The 16,862-nt window shown below is 43.7% G+C and overlaps 1 protein-coding gene across 2 annotated transcripts in view; it reads left to right on the top strand.

Moving 5' to 3' along the window:
• SLC25A45 (solute carrier family 25 member 45) overlaps positions 1-16,558 on the top strand; it is an 88,714-nt gene extending 72,156 nt beyond the window's left edge. The window contains exons 3-7 of one of the 2 annotated variants that reach the window (XM_088471081.1): positions 943-986; positions 1,135-1,206; positions 7,465-7,647; positions 8,537-8,804; positions 15,411-16,558. In XM_088471081.1, the coding sequence (XP_088327207.1) occupies positions 943-986; positions 1,135-1,206; positions 7,465-7,647; positions 8,537-8,804; positions 15,411-15,679 (836 nt within the window). In that variant the 3' untranslated portion in view covers positions 15,680-16,558. Of the gene's footprint in view, positions 1-942; positions 1,023-1,134; positions 1,207-7,464; positions 7,648-8,536; positions 8,805-15,410 lie in introns of those variants that run through there. The other variant, XM_088471082.1, reaches the window with a different exon arrangement.
• Positions 16,559-16,862: the final 304 nt, after the last annotated feature.

The following is a 16,862-nucleotide window of genomic DNA, read 5'->3' as shown; positions in this document are numbered from 1 at the left end:
ACACCAGTCCAGGAAACAACACACCAGTCCAGGGTTTCGTACAAGCTAGCCGGAGCTGATTTTTATTGTGCAATATAAAAACTCAATAATAAAAATAAATTCTAGCCTGTCTGGGCACTAACTAAACAAATAATTCCCTCTCTCAATATGGCAGGGCCTACCGCCCTCACCTCAACATAGGCATAAGCACAGTACTTACAAAGGGTTTAATCACAGTGTTTCTTGTTTCAGAAATCTGGGACACACATATGCTATCCAGCACTTTTCCAATGCTTCTATCACAATATAATATATATATATATATATATATATATATACACACACATACACACACACAGAATAGGAATAACGCACTTGTGAGGAAAGTATCAAAAAAGTGGTTTACTTGTAATAATGCTCACATACATCGAAAAAGAAACTTTGTACACAGCCCGGTCAGTACCTCTCATCAGCCAGAGGATTTTTCAGACACCCCCTGATGAAGTCATCGACGAAATGAGATGTGAGACGCTGAAGTCATCTGCTACATCCAGAAGCAGTGTTTGATCCGGGGGCTCCTGTGGCGGCGGCGGTTCAAAAATCCTCCGGCTGATGAGAGCTACTGACCGGGCTATGTACAAAGTTTCTTTTTTCGAGGTATGTGAGCAGTATTACAAGTAAACCACTTTTTTGATACTTTCCTCACAAGTGCGCTATTCCTATTCTGTTTGCATATCTTAGAAAATTTCGAATCCTCCCAGCAAGAGGACTGTTTGGATTAAGCAGCCGATACATCTTGGATAACTATCTGGATACTTTAAAGGATTATTTTGCACTGAAGTGCATCATTGAAGTGCATCATTGTGTATATGAGATAGATATATCTATCTATCTATCTATCTATCTATCTATCTCTATCTATCTAATGTTTCAAATTACTTTCCTTTTTTTGCTCTTTTTCAGGCGCTCTTGGGCTTGTTGTTGGACATCCAATAGACACAATAAAGGTGAACACAGGTTTAATTAATGCGTAAACTGAATGGGTGAGATATAACAGAGTAACATCCAGTCTGGTTTATTACTAAATATAGATATATGTTTTAAATTACAACCTGTCCACATTAACATAATAATATTATGAATGTTATGTTGCAGGTTCGCCTACAGACACAGTCCAGGTATCATGGAATTATAGACTGCGTAGTGAAAACTTACAAGAAAGAAACAGTAAGTATATTGTGTACTCCAATTGAAGAGTATAATGTAGCTATTATGCCACCAAACACAAGACAATGATATCAGTATATATAACAGAAGGCATAATCTTATACCTAGAAGATGACATCCATGCCTTCCCACTTTAGAAGTTGGATATTACATTAAACCTGATATTTTGTAACCAGCGGTAAGACGGAAGGGAATCCAGTTACATCCTCAAGGCAATGTGCATATTTTTGATTATCTATATGCACAACTGTACTTCCATAATTGCTACAATTCTGATGAAACGGGCAGTACACACATTAAATACACAATTCACAGGTGCAGATTCATTTCCTTAATCTGGGCATTGTAGGCCTGATACAGAGGTGGATGCTAATGCAGCTGCGCCTTTTTACGCAGGTCAACTGTGTCTTTATACTAATGTCGCAGCTATTCTGACGCTTTGCGTAAAAAGTTGCACTATCGGGCACTAGGGCAGCCCTATAGTTGCTCAAAATGTCCATCGGAACATTGCCGCCAGTACCAGTGCAACTGCGAATAAAGACGCAGTCCCACGTCTAGATGGCCACCCCGTTACCACCCAGGAACTCTCAATGAAATTGCCTCTCTCTGAGCCCAAATTCATTCTGCATCCCCCCGGCGGTAACCATCAGCACACATGCACAGCGCGACTCGGACGCATGCGCAGTACAAATAACATTTCACGACTGCGCCATCTCTGAATAAGGCACTGGGAGAGCTATTGTTATTTTATGGAAAGTTTTATGTCAAAGGGAATCAAGTTAACTCTAAAATGGAACACTAGGAACAAAGCAATTAGTTTAACGTTTTACACTACATACTGTGTATATGTATGTATATATATATGTATATATATATATATATATATATATACTACCAATATAACAATTGTATGAAGACTTACATTATCTTTTGCTAGAGGAAAGATACTGTAGTGTGAAGTCTTTATGTACCCATTTAATTAGCTTCTGTTCTGGACTTTTTAGATTATTAAAATTTTTGTATCAGATTGATTTTATTATATATATATATATATATATATATATATATATACACATAATACATACACACACACACACACATATATATATATATATATATAAATATCTCAATCAATCATGTATAGAGAGGCAGTGTTTAATAAAGAAATATCACAAGTAGATGTTTCGAGCCGCAGGGGCCTTAATCATGATCACTGCATCACCATCCCAAATGTAACTAAAGGTGCATATCCACTACACGAGTGTAGAACGACTGTATGATTACAACATCGTAATCGTTCATCATACTCTGCAGTGGATATTGTGCCCACACTGAACGATATGCAGGCACCCTCCCTCATCCCCGAACATGCACAACCTGTCGATATCGGCAGTTGGCCTGCATGTCCAGGCGATGGCAGATGCCAACAACGACCAGCGGGACTGCGCAACGCTGGTCATTGCTGGCATATTCACTGCATGATTAATGAACGATAACGATGTCATTTATCGTGTAGTGGATATGCGCCTTTACCTGTCTAGCAACCACAATATAAATAGCCCCTAAATAACCAAATACGCAGCACCTGTTAGAGCTCTGGAAACACCCACCTCAGGGGTCACATCCACTACAGGCAATCCTTAACCAGCTGCAATATTCTCTTAATTCTCCTATTGCTGAATTCTGCAAAATAAAGCCTGCTGCCATATTGGGTAATAATACATTGTCAATATATAGGCAGGCAGCATATCTGAGGGTAAAGTGCCAATATTAAAGTCTGTGTACCAGATGGTAATTCTTAAAGGTTTATCTAGGTTATACCTTGTACACGACTTCTATCTTCACATGGACATGTAAAGGCTATCAAATGGCATGCAGAGATTAAATAAATTCTCCATAGTGAAAAATGTTTTTTGAAATTATATTTATTGCACTAACACAGCAAACACAAAAAGCATTAAAACGTACATAGAATAAAAAAAACAAAAGGCTTATCTGTAAGTCTCAGTGAAATCCTTGCAGTATAGTGTACTTTAGTCAGGAATCACCTGACAGCGCTGGTATCAATGTAAATAGTCCAAGCTCACAAATGTGGCTGTAAGTAAGGAGGTAAATCAGTATATATATATATATCTATCTATCAGAGAGGGAAAGAAGGTATACATAATATGATCTTATGGACAATTGTAAGCTGACTTACGTCTCATGAGTAATGTACTCAGCTCTTCAGGTTGTTGCCACCAGCTATAGGAAAACAGAGGCTATGTAACGAGTGCGCAAAATCTGCAGCCTTTTATGCGGCACGAAAGCTAGCATCTCACAAAATCCTGAATAATAAATGTGCATAAAAAATATTGTGCCATAAGGTGGCGCTGGATATACAACCAAACAAAAAATATATGCTAAAGATACTTAGGGCCTGATTCAGACCCGGTCGCAAGCGCTGAGCGCTCACAACCGGGTCGATGGTGGCCCACAACGCATGCGCACATCGGAGCCGGCTCCGTCGTGCGCATGCGCGAGACCCGGCTAGCGACGGGCAATCAGTCGCTCCGGGTCTCGCACCAAAGGGGGCGAGCTGTTGATGTTGAGTGACATCTCGCCCCCTTTGGTGGGCGGGCCGGGGGGTGGCTGCCCAAACGGAGGCGTTCCCCGAGGGAACGCTTGCCGTTTGGGGGCGGCCCCTCTGTTTGAGCCGAAAGCTCTCTGGGGCTTGCGATGAACGAGACCCTACCACAAGGGTCTCGTCGCAAGCCCGAAGGTCACGATGGTCTTGAGCATCGCGACCCTCATCATGGCCGCTCGCTATAGCTGTGGGTGGTCGCCCTGATTCAGAGCCTGATTCTTATATACAAAACGGAGACCACTTGAACATTTGGGATTTCCACATTGAAAGAACGATTGCCTGAAAGGACCCTTTTTCATATTGAATTATTACATATGGACTAAGTATCTTTAGTATATATTTTTTGTGTTTGGTTGTATATCCAGCGCCATCTTGTGGCACGATATTTTTTATGCACATTTGTTGCCACCAGCTATTCAGTCACTTCTGTGGTGGCTGAACAGATGCAATTTCAGCTGGGTTCCCCTTCTTCATATGCACTTAGACCATCAACACCACAAATGTCAGTCAGCAGGCTTGGGGAGCAGTGCCCATGAATCTTTACCTGCAGGGGCTTCAGGCCCTAGATGAGGCAAAGCTTCCCATAAACGTTCTCTAGTTCAGTGCAGTGCTCATGGCTCTGCTGCACACTGAGGCCCTTCTTAATGGACAACCACCCCATAGTAAGTCAATGCACTCCTGTGACATACATAAACCATCAAGTTCATTGAAAATTATAGAAACAGTCAGACTCTTCCTCTAATAAAATAATTTAGTGCTATGCTGTCAAACCAACTGCATTTACAGTCCTAGTAAACTATTATAAATATGTATAAAACGATTGCTTATAAACAATGTAGTATCAACTGGATGAGCAAACATAAATTGCTATAAATTAAATTAACACAAAATGTAGTTGGTACTATAGATATAATAATGTCCACAGTAAATGCCCATTTCAGGTTTGAGTCCCCTCAAGGGCACATTACCTTGTTCATGTGCTGTTACAGTGCATGCACAGAACTTAGGTGGCATTGTCGATGTGTCGATCTGACACACACGCAGGTCGAACAGTGTAGCTGCAGCAGCCATGACTCTGAATGCTGCCAAGATTTCTATAGCCCAATAACACCCCTTGTGAATATTATTATCCTTTATTTATATAGCGCCACAAGGGTTCCGCAGTGCCTAACAAAGTATATAAACAAAATAAGCAAAAACAAGAAAACCGTAATTTACAGTACAAGATAATGCAGGACAAGTACATGGTTTATAAACATTGCTGCATCTGCTGTCATAACACATTTAAATAAGTAGCAGGGTGGCAGAAACCAAGGGTTAGATGCCGTTGTAGGAAGTATGGAGTAGATGGGGGAGTTAGGAGTAGATGATAGTATAAGTAAGGGAAGTAAAATCACATGAAGGACGGCCCTGCCGTGAGAGCTTACATTCTAGAGGGGAGGGGCAGACACAGGGGTGGACCAGATGAGGTAGACATTAAGCATGGGGCAGTAGGTTAGGATGAGACCTGAAAGGCTTTGGTGATGAAGTGGGTCTTGAGAGTCCGTTTAAAGTTTTGTAGAGTTGGAGAAAGGGAGAGAATTCCAGAGGTAGGAAGCAGCACAGGCAAAATCTTGGAGGTGGGAGTAGGAGGAAGTAATCAGCTGGCAGGAGAGGCGGCATTCATTTAAGAAGTGAAGAGGGTGGGCTGGAGTGTGAAGGGAGAGAAGGTCAGAGATGTAAATGGGAAAGGATTGGGTAAGGGCTTTATAAGTGAGTGTGAGAAACTTGAATTGGATTCTGAAGAAGGGGAGCCAGTATAGGACTTGTAGGAGAGAGGAGGCAGATGTAGTATGTTTGGAGATGGGTCGAGCAGCAGCATTGAAGACAGATTGGAATGCAGAGAGGTGGGATTCAGGGAGGCCAGATAGGAAGAGGTTACCGTAGCCCAAAGTAGAGATGACCAGTGAGTGGATGAGTCTTAGTAGAGTGGAGTGGCTATATGGTGTGCAAAAGCCAGTAGTTGGGCACTTCCTCATGCCACTCGATGCTTCAGGCTGTCGATGAAACTGCAGTCAACGGTCCTTGAACGCAGGTCGAAAGCGCATATAAACTCATTCTTAGACCCTGCAAAGGAAAGAAGACACGCTACTGCAGGATGACCTCCACTGGGAGGGAGTGAATGGCACTTTTAGCCTCAGATTTTGTTCCAAACACCGAGATGCAAAAGATCGAATTCGCCCAAAAGAAAGGGGGTGGAATGGGGATCACACACAATACACAGAATATGCTTACCGGATGTACCCTTGCCATCTTAATGAATAGATGGATCCAATATCGTTACCTGCAAATAAACACCAGCCCACCTTCATGGCTGTCCTTCGCAGTCTGTTTCCTAGAGTGTGCCACCCTCAACAACCTGGCTACTCATACTTACATACATTAATTCATGCATCAGGGCCCTAACTCTAGCTGACCTGGTGAACAACAACTATCCAGAATGGGTGAATGGGTGTAGTGCACTCACCTATCCACCTGCTACTACTGGCTCCCCACAATGCATTTACTCAAACAATGCAAAACTGGTACATACAATGCAATTTCTAGACTAGGCAATAACAATCATATACCTATCACAGCACCTTTCTTCTAACCGGGCCCACACAGACCAGGAGCCTGAAACAGGGCAAAGCAGAGTCTGGTGCCCTGAGCAACTCAGGCCTGCCCTTGGCAAGTAGCGATAAGCCTACAGGGCCGAATGCCATCCTACTTCCTCAGGCCTAGTGCCTGCCTAATAAAGGGATGAAGGTGGCTGTATGGCCTAATGTCCACAGCGCCTCGGCCTAGTACCGCCTACACAATGAGGCTTACATAGGGCCTTGGCCTAGTGCCGCCAACAGTCACAATGGATTTAACATACACTATTTAGGGCCTAATGCCCTCGGTGAATCAGTCTAGTGCTGCCTACACAATGGTACTCAAAGAGTCTATCTGGGGCCTAATGCCCTCAGCCTAGTACTGCCTACACAATGTTTTCACCGACTATATAAGGCCAACGCCCTTTGCTGCTCAGGCCTATTACCCGCCTAACAATAGGATCAGCTTTGGTGCTTAGGCCCTAATGTGCACAAGCCTAATGACGGACAATAAAAATACAATAGAATTGGACAGGGTCCCACCTAGAGTCCTACCTAATTCTGTGTCTTTGGCTAAACCAGTCCTGGTTCAGCCACGGCCACCATGTGGTCTTTGCAGGAGGTGGGACAACTCCCACCACCTCCCGGCTTCCTGTACCCTTCACCTGAGGCAGGCAGATTCCCACCACTTCAAGGCTTAAAGCAGGGGTCCTCGTGTGACCCCCACTACATATAGGATAAAGTGTTTTTTCAAACCTTTAAACTGCCCTGATTATGGGCAGCAGTTCTGATTTGGGGAATATCAGTAGGTATGCTCTCTTCACAGCAGTTAGCATTTATATTATATTGGTGTTGAAGCTTCAGTTTGTATATCCCATTAAATGATCTTTGTACTGAGCTGTCAGCTTAGATGTCCGGTTGTTTTCGAACTAATGAATGGAAAAAAAAAAAAGAAGAAGGATTTCTTTTTGCTGCCTGTTAACTTGATCTTACTTTACTTTTCTCTTCATATTTTAGATTTTTGGATTTTTTAAAGGAATGAGTTTTCCTGTGGGCAGTGTGGCAATCAGTAATTCCATAATATTTGGATCATATAGCAATGCATTATATTATTTATCTGGCACAACATGTAAGGACTGGAGAAACCCACCAAAAAACCATCATGTTTTCCTGGCCGGCTGCTTTTCAGGCTTTGTTCAAGTAAGTTTTTCATTACTTATCTGAAGATTTAGTAGTTTGAGAATCTGCCATCTTTTTTTTCTGACTTTTTTTATTTATTGTTAGCTTTAGGGCTCGATTCAGAGATGGACATAAATCCCGTCAGGACTGCGCCTTGGTACGCAGGGACTGTGGGAAAATATGCAAATGTCGAAGCTGCCGGGATTTGTATTGAGACACCAACTGGCTTTGCAAATCCAAGCACTTGTGTACAAAGATGCAGCATTGGATGCAGATCAGTCGATTATCAAAACCCTACGATTACTCAAAATGGCTGTCGGAAATGAGACGCTGGAGCCTTCACAACTGTGAACAGGATCGCAGTCACAGGCTGACATGTCTCGAAAACGGTTGCGACACACCTGCGTTTAAGTCTCCACCCCCCACAAACAGTCCTGTGTGTCAATCACTTTGCAAATAGAACCTCTCTGCAACCTCTCTGCGCAGTAGAAAAAAGCATCGCCATTTGCGAAAACATCGGAATCATGTTCATCTCTGAATTAGGCCCTTATTCGGTAGATTTTCTCTTTTATGACTGCCCTGAGTCACAATGACAGCCATTCTATTGCTCAGATAATACTGCTTTTCATTTGAGCAATCAGTTCTTGTATATAGATTAAGGCTGATTTCCTCCAAGCCGGTTAGTCATACATAAGAATGCAGAACAAAAGCTCTGACATACAGTATGAAGCAGGGATTAAGCCAGGAAGAGGTGTCCCTGGAGCAGGGACATCAAGAATCGCCACCACACTTTAATATACAAACATATAGCAGTTACTAATCTGAGCATGTCATCTTTCATTGTAAGGTATACTTTTTAATGGAGCACTTCCTAATGATTGAACATATATATTCACTCTTACAACTGCAGGTATATTTCACAGCACCAGTTGACTTGATTAAAGTGAGGTTACAGAACCAAACAGAGTCATTTGGTTTACAAGCAAAACCAGGCAATCTCCAGGCTCAATACCGTGGCCCAGTTTACTGTGCAGTCCGCATATTCAGAGAGGAAGGCATTATGGGTCTCTACAGGGGGTCTACTGCATTGGCTCTACGGGATGTGCCCACTATTGGCATATACTTCTTAACTTATGAAGGTCTTTGTAAGTGGATGACCAATGATGGTGAAATGCCAGGTAAGATGATATGTTATGTTTAAAGTTAAAATGAGATGAAATGCTATTATGGAAGTACAAGTTCCAGCAAGGTGTGGCAGTCATTGGGTACGCTGGCAGCTGTGGAGCTATTAGTCCCAGCATTCCCACATCTTTCAATGCCCATTGGAACACGCTGTAGGTTTTCCTGTGACCAACCCATTAGGACACAACCTGATGCAGGTTACATATTTAGCAGTAAATAGCCCAGGCTCTAGCACTGGTATTGGTTATTTATTTTAAACACACCAAAGGTACAGTGGTGATAATGATCAAATTGTACATTGTGTTGTTTAAGATATGGGCAACTGAAAATACACATGTAAGACTGAGATTTTGCAGCCAGATGTTTATGCCTATATTTTGCCTCCAAAACTGATTTATGGGCCTGATTTAGAGCTGGACGCAAAGGCGATTACGCAGGCAGATCGAGCGACAGTTTGCCATTGCACATGTGTATAAGCCGCAGCATTTGCATTGTGTTGATTTTAAAATGAACCTCTATATACCACTGCCTATACCTTTCTAAAATCCTTCCTATAAACCTCTAAGAATAACACCAATTTACATACGCAGCCTGACCGCAAATAAAGACAGGAGTGGAATCTGTGGTTCCAAAGCACAAGTATTATTCAGGTAAAAGTTCAGTCAGTTACACGCAATTGATACATACACAATTTAGGCGTAAAAGGAAATCATACAGACCCAAGTACAGTATACATACGCTGCGCCTCCGGACACGGAGATAGGCATCAGTAAGAGACCCTCAGTACATACAGCATTCAGCATGGACTAAAAAAACAGAATCCGGGCACACATATTTATCCCCCCCAGACTAAAACAGGACAATGGGGAAGTTTCTTGCTGATGTCATTGGTTCCCAGAGGAGAAGCATATGTGACAGCACATTTAACAGGCTGGTTCAAATAGACTCTCCCTGCCTCTAACAGCAGGGGAATCTTTCTAGTAACGCCCTCTGTAACATTCTAACATTTAAACATTTTTGTTGCTTGTAAGTTCTGCGATCCATAACTTGAGTTTGCATGATGCAATCTCTCCACCAATAACACCAGGATGCTGTAAAAAACATATGCATCAGAACAAAACCAAACACAACTTGCTTATCATGTATAATACCTTAGTTATCAAATATCTTTATTTCTCAGCATTTAAACTAGCTGAACCAACTTAGGGCCTGATTCAGACCCACTCGTGAGCCGCTGTCCACTCGCAAGTGGGTCGATGGTCTGCACTGAGCATGCGCACGACGGAGGGAGCTCCGTCGTGCGCATGCGCCAGACACGACGATCGTAGGACTTTCCTTCGCTCGTTGTGTCCGATCAAAGGGGGCGTGCTGTCAATGTTGATTGACAGCACGCCCCCTTTGGTGGGCGTGCCGGGGGCGTGCCTCCCTGACGGGGGCGTTCCCACGGGAACGCCTCCCGTCAGAAGCCGGCCCACTGACATCACTAGTGATGTCAGTGGGAGTGATTTTGGCTCTGATAGAGCCAAAATCACTCCGGAGCTTGCGGTTGAAAACCTCAACCGCAGGCTCCGGCTCGCAATTTCGATGGTCGCGATGGTCTCGACCATCGCGGCCATCACAAAGCACGCTCGTATAGCCTGTGGGTGGTGACCCACAGCTATACGAGCGTCCAGGAGGACGCTCCATGAAAATGGAGCCCGGCCCTCATGCAGAGCGTGCGCTCTGCTCAGAGCGTACGGCTCTGAATGACGGCCTTAATTCATACATTTTGATGCTTATTGAACCTTATGAGTGAATATGAAATGTGTGGGTATTCAGGGTTTGGTATAAAGACATATTTAATGTGTGTATGAAGATGAGTGCATTTGTCTCTAACATTTTAGCATGCTGGGCCAGATAGTTCTACATGTCCTGTCAGCAGGCCCTCCCACCTTTCCTGTGTCCAAAGGAAAGATACCTCTGTCAGTCTCTTGTGTGAAAATGCAAAATATCCCAACTACAAGAGACAGACCTAAGGTGACACTCCAGCCCTTGAAATCATGTCATTGCAGGAAGCTTGCTTATTTATTCTAGCCAGACCACCCGTAGTGAACAAACACTATGCAGGAAGCTTATCTACACAAGCCAGTTGTCACCTGGCCACTTGCTTAATGCAATACTGTAAAGCCATTTCTGGAATATATCCTTTATAATACGTAAAGTAATGAAATAGGCTTTTAGTGAATCGCCGTAACATATGATAATGGTCACAGATGCATTCGCATGATGCTAATGGTATTATCGCCACATGTACTAAAATGTGAGTTTATCTAAAATGGCGCTTAAGCGGCCATTTCGCAAAATGGCGTCTTGCGGCCAGTCGCAAGATGGTGTCGCTGCAATTCAATTTTAAACTGATCTTGTCTCAGCCAATAATCCAGCTTCGACAATTGAGACTACGGATACACAGAGGAATCCATCGCAGAGGGAGTGACAGGTTGACAGCGTTTATGGGGGTGGTCTGAGAAACGCATGAGTGTCTGTTTGTACGCTGTTACATGGGCGTGCATAAATTAGCTACGGTGATTACACACGCAGCTCTGCATGTCAGAAGAGCTCCCAAGGCTGGCAGTTCAGACCTTCCGCAAGGGCAAGGTGGCTGCTCGATGTGCGTCGATGTTATCGATATTTACGCAGGGTAGGCGATGTCGTACGCATATAAGAAGGCAGCAGCCGGCTCCTTATGCTCGGGTAATCTTTGCAACCATTAACATATTTTCGTAGCTGCAATTGCATTAGAGTCTGCCTCTGAATCAGGCCCTATACTGTATGAACAAGCCATACACCTGTGATGGGTGAAAAACGTTTCTCTGTATTACATGTATGTTTTCAGTTTTGGTGTATTGTTATATGCTCATGTTGAAATGGAGCACATTTTTAGTGGAGTAGCTATAGAAAAACAAATTGTATACCTTAGGCAAAATATTTAATCATAAAACAGGTTGAATATGTGACTAATATACACTTTGGATGCAGCATCAACCTCACTACAGATGGGTCCACAATCCACATACATCTAGCCTCCTGGCGCGTTAAACAGCCCTTCTAGTCGCAGCGTGACTCAGTAGTGCTGGGCGTCTTTTTACCTTCAAATGAGTCTTATTTGCACAGCGATGCAGATATAATTTGAATCAGCAGAAGCGGCTTGTGCTATGCAGCATGTCTATGTTCTCTGAACGAGTGTGGGTGTATCTGCATGCGAAATGCTACGTTACAGTGTCAGCGGCTGTAACGTAGTGTTTAGCATGCAGATACACCCGCAGTCACACACAGAACATAGACATGCTGCATAGCATTTTAATCAGCAGAAGCTTATTGTGCTACATATTCGCATCACTGTGTGGATAAGACCCATTTAAAGGTAAGACGACGCATGAAAAGACGCTAGGCACTACTGAGTCACAATGAGCTGAAGCGTTGTGTGGCGTGGCGCATGGAGGATAGATGTATGTGGGCACATCTGTATTTTCATATTAGCAGTTTGGCAACAATCCAGGCCTGATTTAGAGTACATTCAAGTCTATTCTGCCGATGGATCTTTTGAATTTCACCAACAGCGTATATACCGTAGCCTGCATTTGCAACTACTGGAGATTATTATTTCAGTATTCCCCACTGATCTGTCCTTGGTTCCCTTCTCTTCTGTTTTCCTTCTATGCATCTACTCTCTGAGGGATCATCAGGTCCTTCGGCCTTCAATACCATGTGTATGTAGATGACACTCAAATTTACCACTCTTCCTCTGTCCTTTCACCGCCTGTCCTCTCCTGCATCACAACTATCTATCAACCATCGTTTCATGGATGACCGAATGCTTCCTCGTACTTAACATCTCTAAAACTGAACTCAAAGTCTTTCCCCCTTCCAAGGCCCTCTCTCCTCCACCCTTCTCCTTCTGTGATGACAACATCAACCTCTCCTCTGTCAGTGTATCATCCTTGACTGTGCTTTCTCCTTCATCCCGCACATTCAGATTTTCCTGCTTCCAGGATCAGGTCCTTCCTCATCCTGGAAGCCCATAAAACTATCATCCACACAATTATCAGCATTACTCCTCTCTGGCTCACCCCACTCATGCCTTACCCTATTCAATGCATTCTCAGCACCGCTGCCCACCTCAGTTTATTCACTCACCACTGTACCTCTGCTGACTCCTTTGTCACTCACTCCTCTGGCTTCCAATCCCATCCAGACTCAAATTAAAACTCCTCTCTCTCTCACCTACAATGTCTTCAACCCCTTAAATCTCCAACCTCATCTCCATATACATCCTTTCTCCTCTATGTCATATTTACTGTTGCACCAATTTCTAAGCAGTAATTATGATTAATATATGCACGTTCTATTTCTGCTGGCTCCACTAGATCACAAATCACTTTTCCAGAGCTGCACTTTCAATTTTGTTTCAGTGTCTTTACTCTCTTATAAATGGAACTGAGTTTAAGAACAACTATGATACGAATTATTGCTGCATATTTACTCAACAGTGCTATTAACTTTACCTTTCACAGTATACTATTACAACTAATCAGGATACAACAATTAAGTATGTAGAAATATCACAAAAGAGCTCCTGCGGCGCTAGACTATAATCGAATAACTGTGTGATCTTCTCATCCAGGTGTTCTACAACATCTTCTTTACTAAGAACACTCCAAAAGAAGAAAAATGAAAAAAAAATATTGTAATACGTTCGAATTTTAAAATAATCGCAAACCAATTCATGGGTCTCCTACCAGAATTAGTGGTCTACATTCAAGGGTAGACACTTGAGCATGTGGGGGGAGCGGATCACACCGTTTTCTATCACATGGTGTAGTTCCTGTTCTTCCACCCAGTTCATCATATGTCCAGTAAGCATAAAATAAATATAGAATATCTGATAGTATAATACTCTATATATTGTAATAAAACATCAACCAATTAAAAATAGAAAACAGGTAAGTATAAGGTGGACTCTCACCGGATGGTGTTGTCTACTAGATGGCAAAGTAGACAAAAAGCGCAGTTTTTTATCAAACACCAGGCATCCCCAGGTGATAGACCTCATCACACCACCGAACAGGGTCCCACGATTCCTCCTTTCCTGCCAATGCATTTCGATACGCAAGTCTGTATCCTCCTCAAGGCATATACGGAGGTATAGTGGGAGCTGTTATTTAAAGCCCTCTCAATTAAACAAAGTAATTCCTAATACCAGACATAGACCCACTATCTTCTAATTCCTATTCAAACAAACAATATTCCCGATCCGCTTTAGCCATTCCAGTACCACTAGTTAACCCAGTGTTCCCGCTTTCAAGGAGTCCTATGTCACTTCCGTAGGAAGTGACGTATAAGTGTTCTCTACCAAACAAATTCCACTCTTTCTTTCGTGTGTTCCAAGAGTCCGTGGGACCCTGGGCCTGATTCAGAGCTGGACGCTCTGACCAGAGCGCTCGCTCTGGATCAGGGCCGTGCTACCTAAAATTGGAGCGGCTTCTTGGACGCACGCATAGCTGTGGGTTACCACCCACAGCTTATGCGAACGTCCATGATGGTCGCGATGGTCAAGACCATCGCGACCATCGGGCTTGCGACGAGAGCCTGCAGTAGGTACTCGGTGACCGCAAGCCCTGGAGTGATTTTGGCTCTATCAGAGCCAAAATCACTCCCACTGACATCCCATGGGAACGCCTCCATCTGGCAGCCACGCCCCCGGCACTCCCACCAAAGGGGGCGTGCTGTCACTCAACATCGACAGCACGCCCCCTTTGGTGCGAGACCCCGAGCGACGGCTTCCCCGTCGATCGCCGGGTCTCGGGCATGCGCACGACGGAGCTCCCTCCGTCGTGCGCATGCACACTTGGGCACCATTGACCCGCTTGCGAGCGTACAGTGCTCGCGAGCGGATCTGAATGAGACCCCCTATCCGATGGTGTAACAAGGTTTTCCACCTGGGGATGAATGGTGTTTGATAAAACTGCGCTTTTTGTCTACTTTTCCATTGAGTAGACACCACCATCCGGTGAGAGTCCACTTTATACTTACCTGTTTTCTATTTTTAATTGGTTGACATTTTTCGTACAATACATACAGTATTATACTATCAGACATTCTATATTTATTTTATGCTTACTGGACATATGACGAATTGGGTGGAAAAACAGGAACACCACCACGTGATAGAAAACGGTGTGATCCGCTCCCCCCACATGCTCAAGTGTCTACCCTTGAATGTAGACCACTAATTCTGGTAGGAGACCCATGAATTGGTTTGCGATTATTTTAAAATTAGAACGTATTACACAATTTTTGTTTATTTTTCTTCTTTTGGAGTGTTCTTGGTAAAGAAGATGTTGTAGAACACCTGGATGAGAAGATCACGCAGTTATTCGATTATAGTCTAGTGCCGCAGGAGCTCTTTGGTGATATTTCTACATACTTATTGGTTGGGTAGTGTGAGGTGACACTTCCACACTCAAAGGGTCCATTCGCTGCTTAGTGTACGTGTTTCCATTCACAAACTGTTTTTTTCGGATACAACAATATTTGATGCACTGATGTTTTCTTCATGCTTCTAGACACATGGACTATGCTCTTTGCTGGTGGCTGTGCAGGAACTGTGGGATGGGCAGCTGCAAACCCAATGGATGTTATGAAGTCTCGCTTGCAGATGGATGGCATGTATGGTGTCCAATATCGGGGAATATTTGACTGTATTTACAAGAGCATTAAACAAGAAGGGGCCAGTGTGCTCTTGAAAGGACTCACAGTCAATAGTCTCCGTGCCTTTCCTGTTAATGCAGTGACTTTCCTCACCTATGAAAAGCTTCTTCAACTCTTACGATGAATGAACATTAAACTGTTTCCAAGGATACAGCAAAAACTAGTGAATAAACTTATAAAAGAAAATGATATTCAGTTAACTAACAAAAACATGCCAGCAGTATAAAATATACACATTATAGATATATTAGTGATGATAAAATTCAGAGATGGAGACAATGCCGATATTTACACAGATTGAGTGATTGTTTGCCATTGCGCATAAGTCGCACGCGCAGCGATTGAATAGCGGTCAAGCTCATACAGAGGATTTACTCGCAAGGTGAGTGACAGGTAGTCAGCATTTGGAGGAGGTAGCCGGGGGGTGCCTAAAAAAACCCACAGGTGTGTCGGACCATTTAAACACGGTTTTCTGGGCATCCATAAATTAGCCACTGGGCATCCAGAAATTAGCCTTACTTAGTAGGCTGATGGCTGCTTTAACTGAGTTTGAGGTTTCCGATTTTGTGCATGAGGTGGGTGTTAATGCCTTCAGTGGGCATTTCAAAGCACTAGATAGCAGATGAGTCATTTGCATATTTTCGCAACTGCAATCCATGGGGCTGATTTAGTATTGCACGTAACTGCAATGCTGAATGCAGATCTGCAAGTGCGCAGGACCTGTTCTGTGAATGTGCAGAACAGGTCCTGCGTGATTGCACGCAGCCTCTTCTATGCCTCTGCCTGATTGACTAGCAGAGGCATTTAAGGGGCGGTGCGGGTACAACTGGCGTTCCCGGAAATGGGGCGTGTCAACCCCGTTTTCCAGGAATGGCAAGGTCAGGGGCTGCGTCCATGGACGCAGTTTCCTGGCCTCGCAAGCCGGCCAGTCTGCGTAAGCCAAGGCTTACTCAGCTGGCCGCGGCGTCCACCACCATCCTCACCATCGGTCGCGATGGTGACCCTAACCTGCCACCTCAGTCACAGTGCTGGGATTGCAAATGCAGCAGGGGGTGTCATACACCTCCTGCTGTATTTGCATATTAGGAAGGACGGAATTACAAAGCTGCTTGAGTGCGGCTTTGCAATCGTTCGCCATGAGAGATCACAGCTGCGATGGCATTTGCGTCCATCTCTGACTCAGGCCCAAAACACGGAAAAGAATAGAATAGTGGTAAATAGTCAAAGGATTTGAGACTCTATAATAGTTCAAGGACAAGCAAATATCAATGCAAGTCAGTACAATGCCAGCCTCTAGATTTTACTGC

The sequence above is a fragment of the Taudactylus pleione genome, unplaced genomic scaffold (genome assembly GCF_031769625.1).
Source record: "Taudactylus pleione unplaced genomic scaffold, aTauple2 ptg000109l, whole genome shotgun sequence".
NCBI lineage: Eukaryota > Metazoa > Chordata > Amphibia > Anura > Myobatrachidae > Taudactylus > Taudactylus pleione.
Note: the sequence above shows the minus strand (reverse complement) of the source record. Positions and strands in the feature narration are given on the sequence as shown.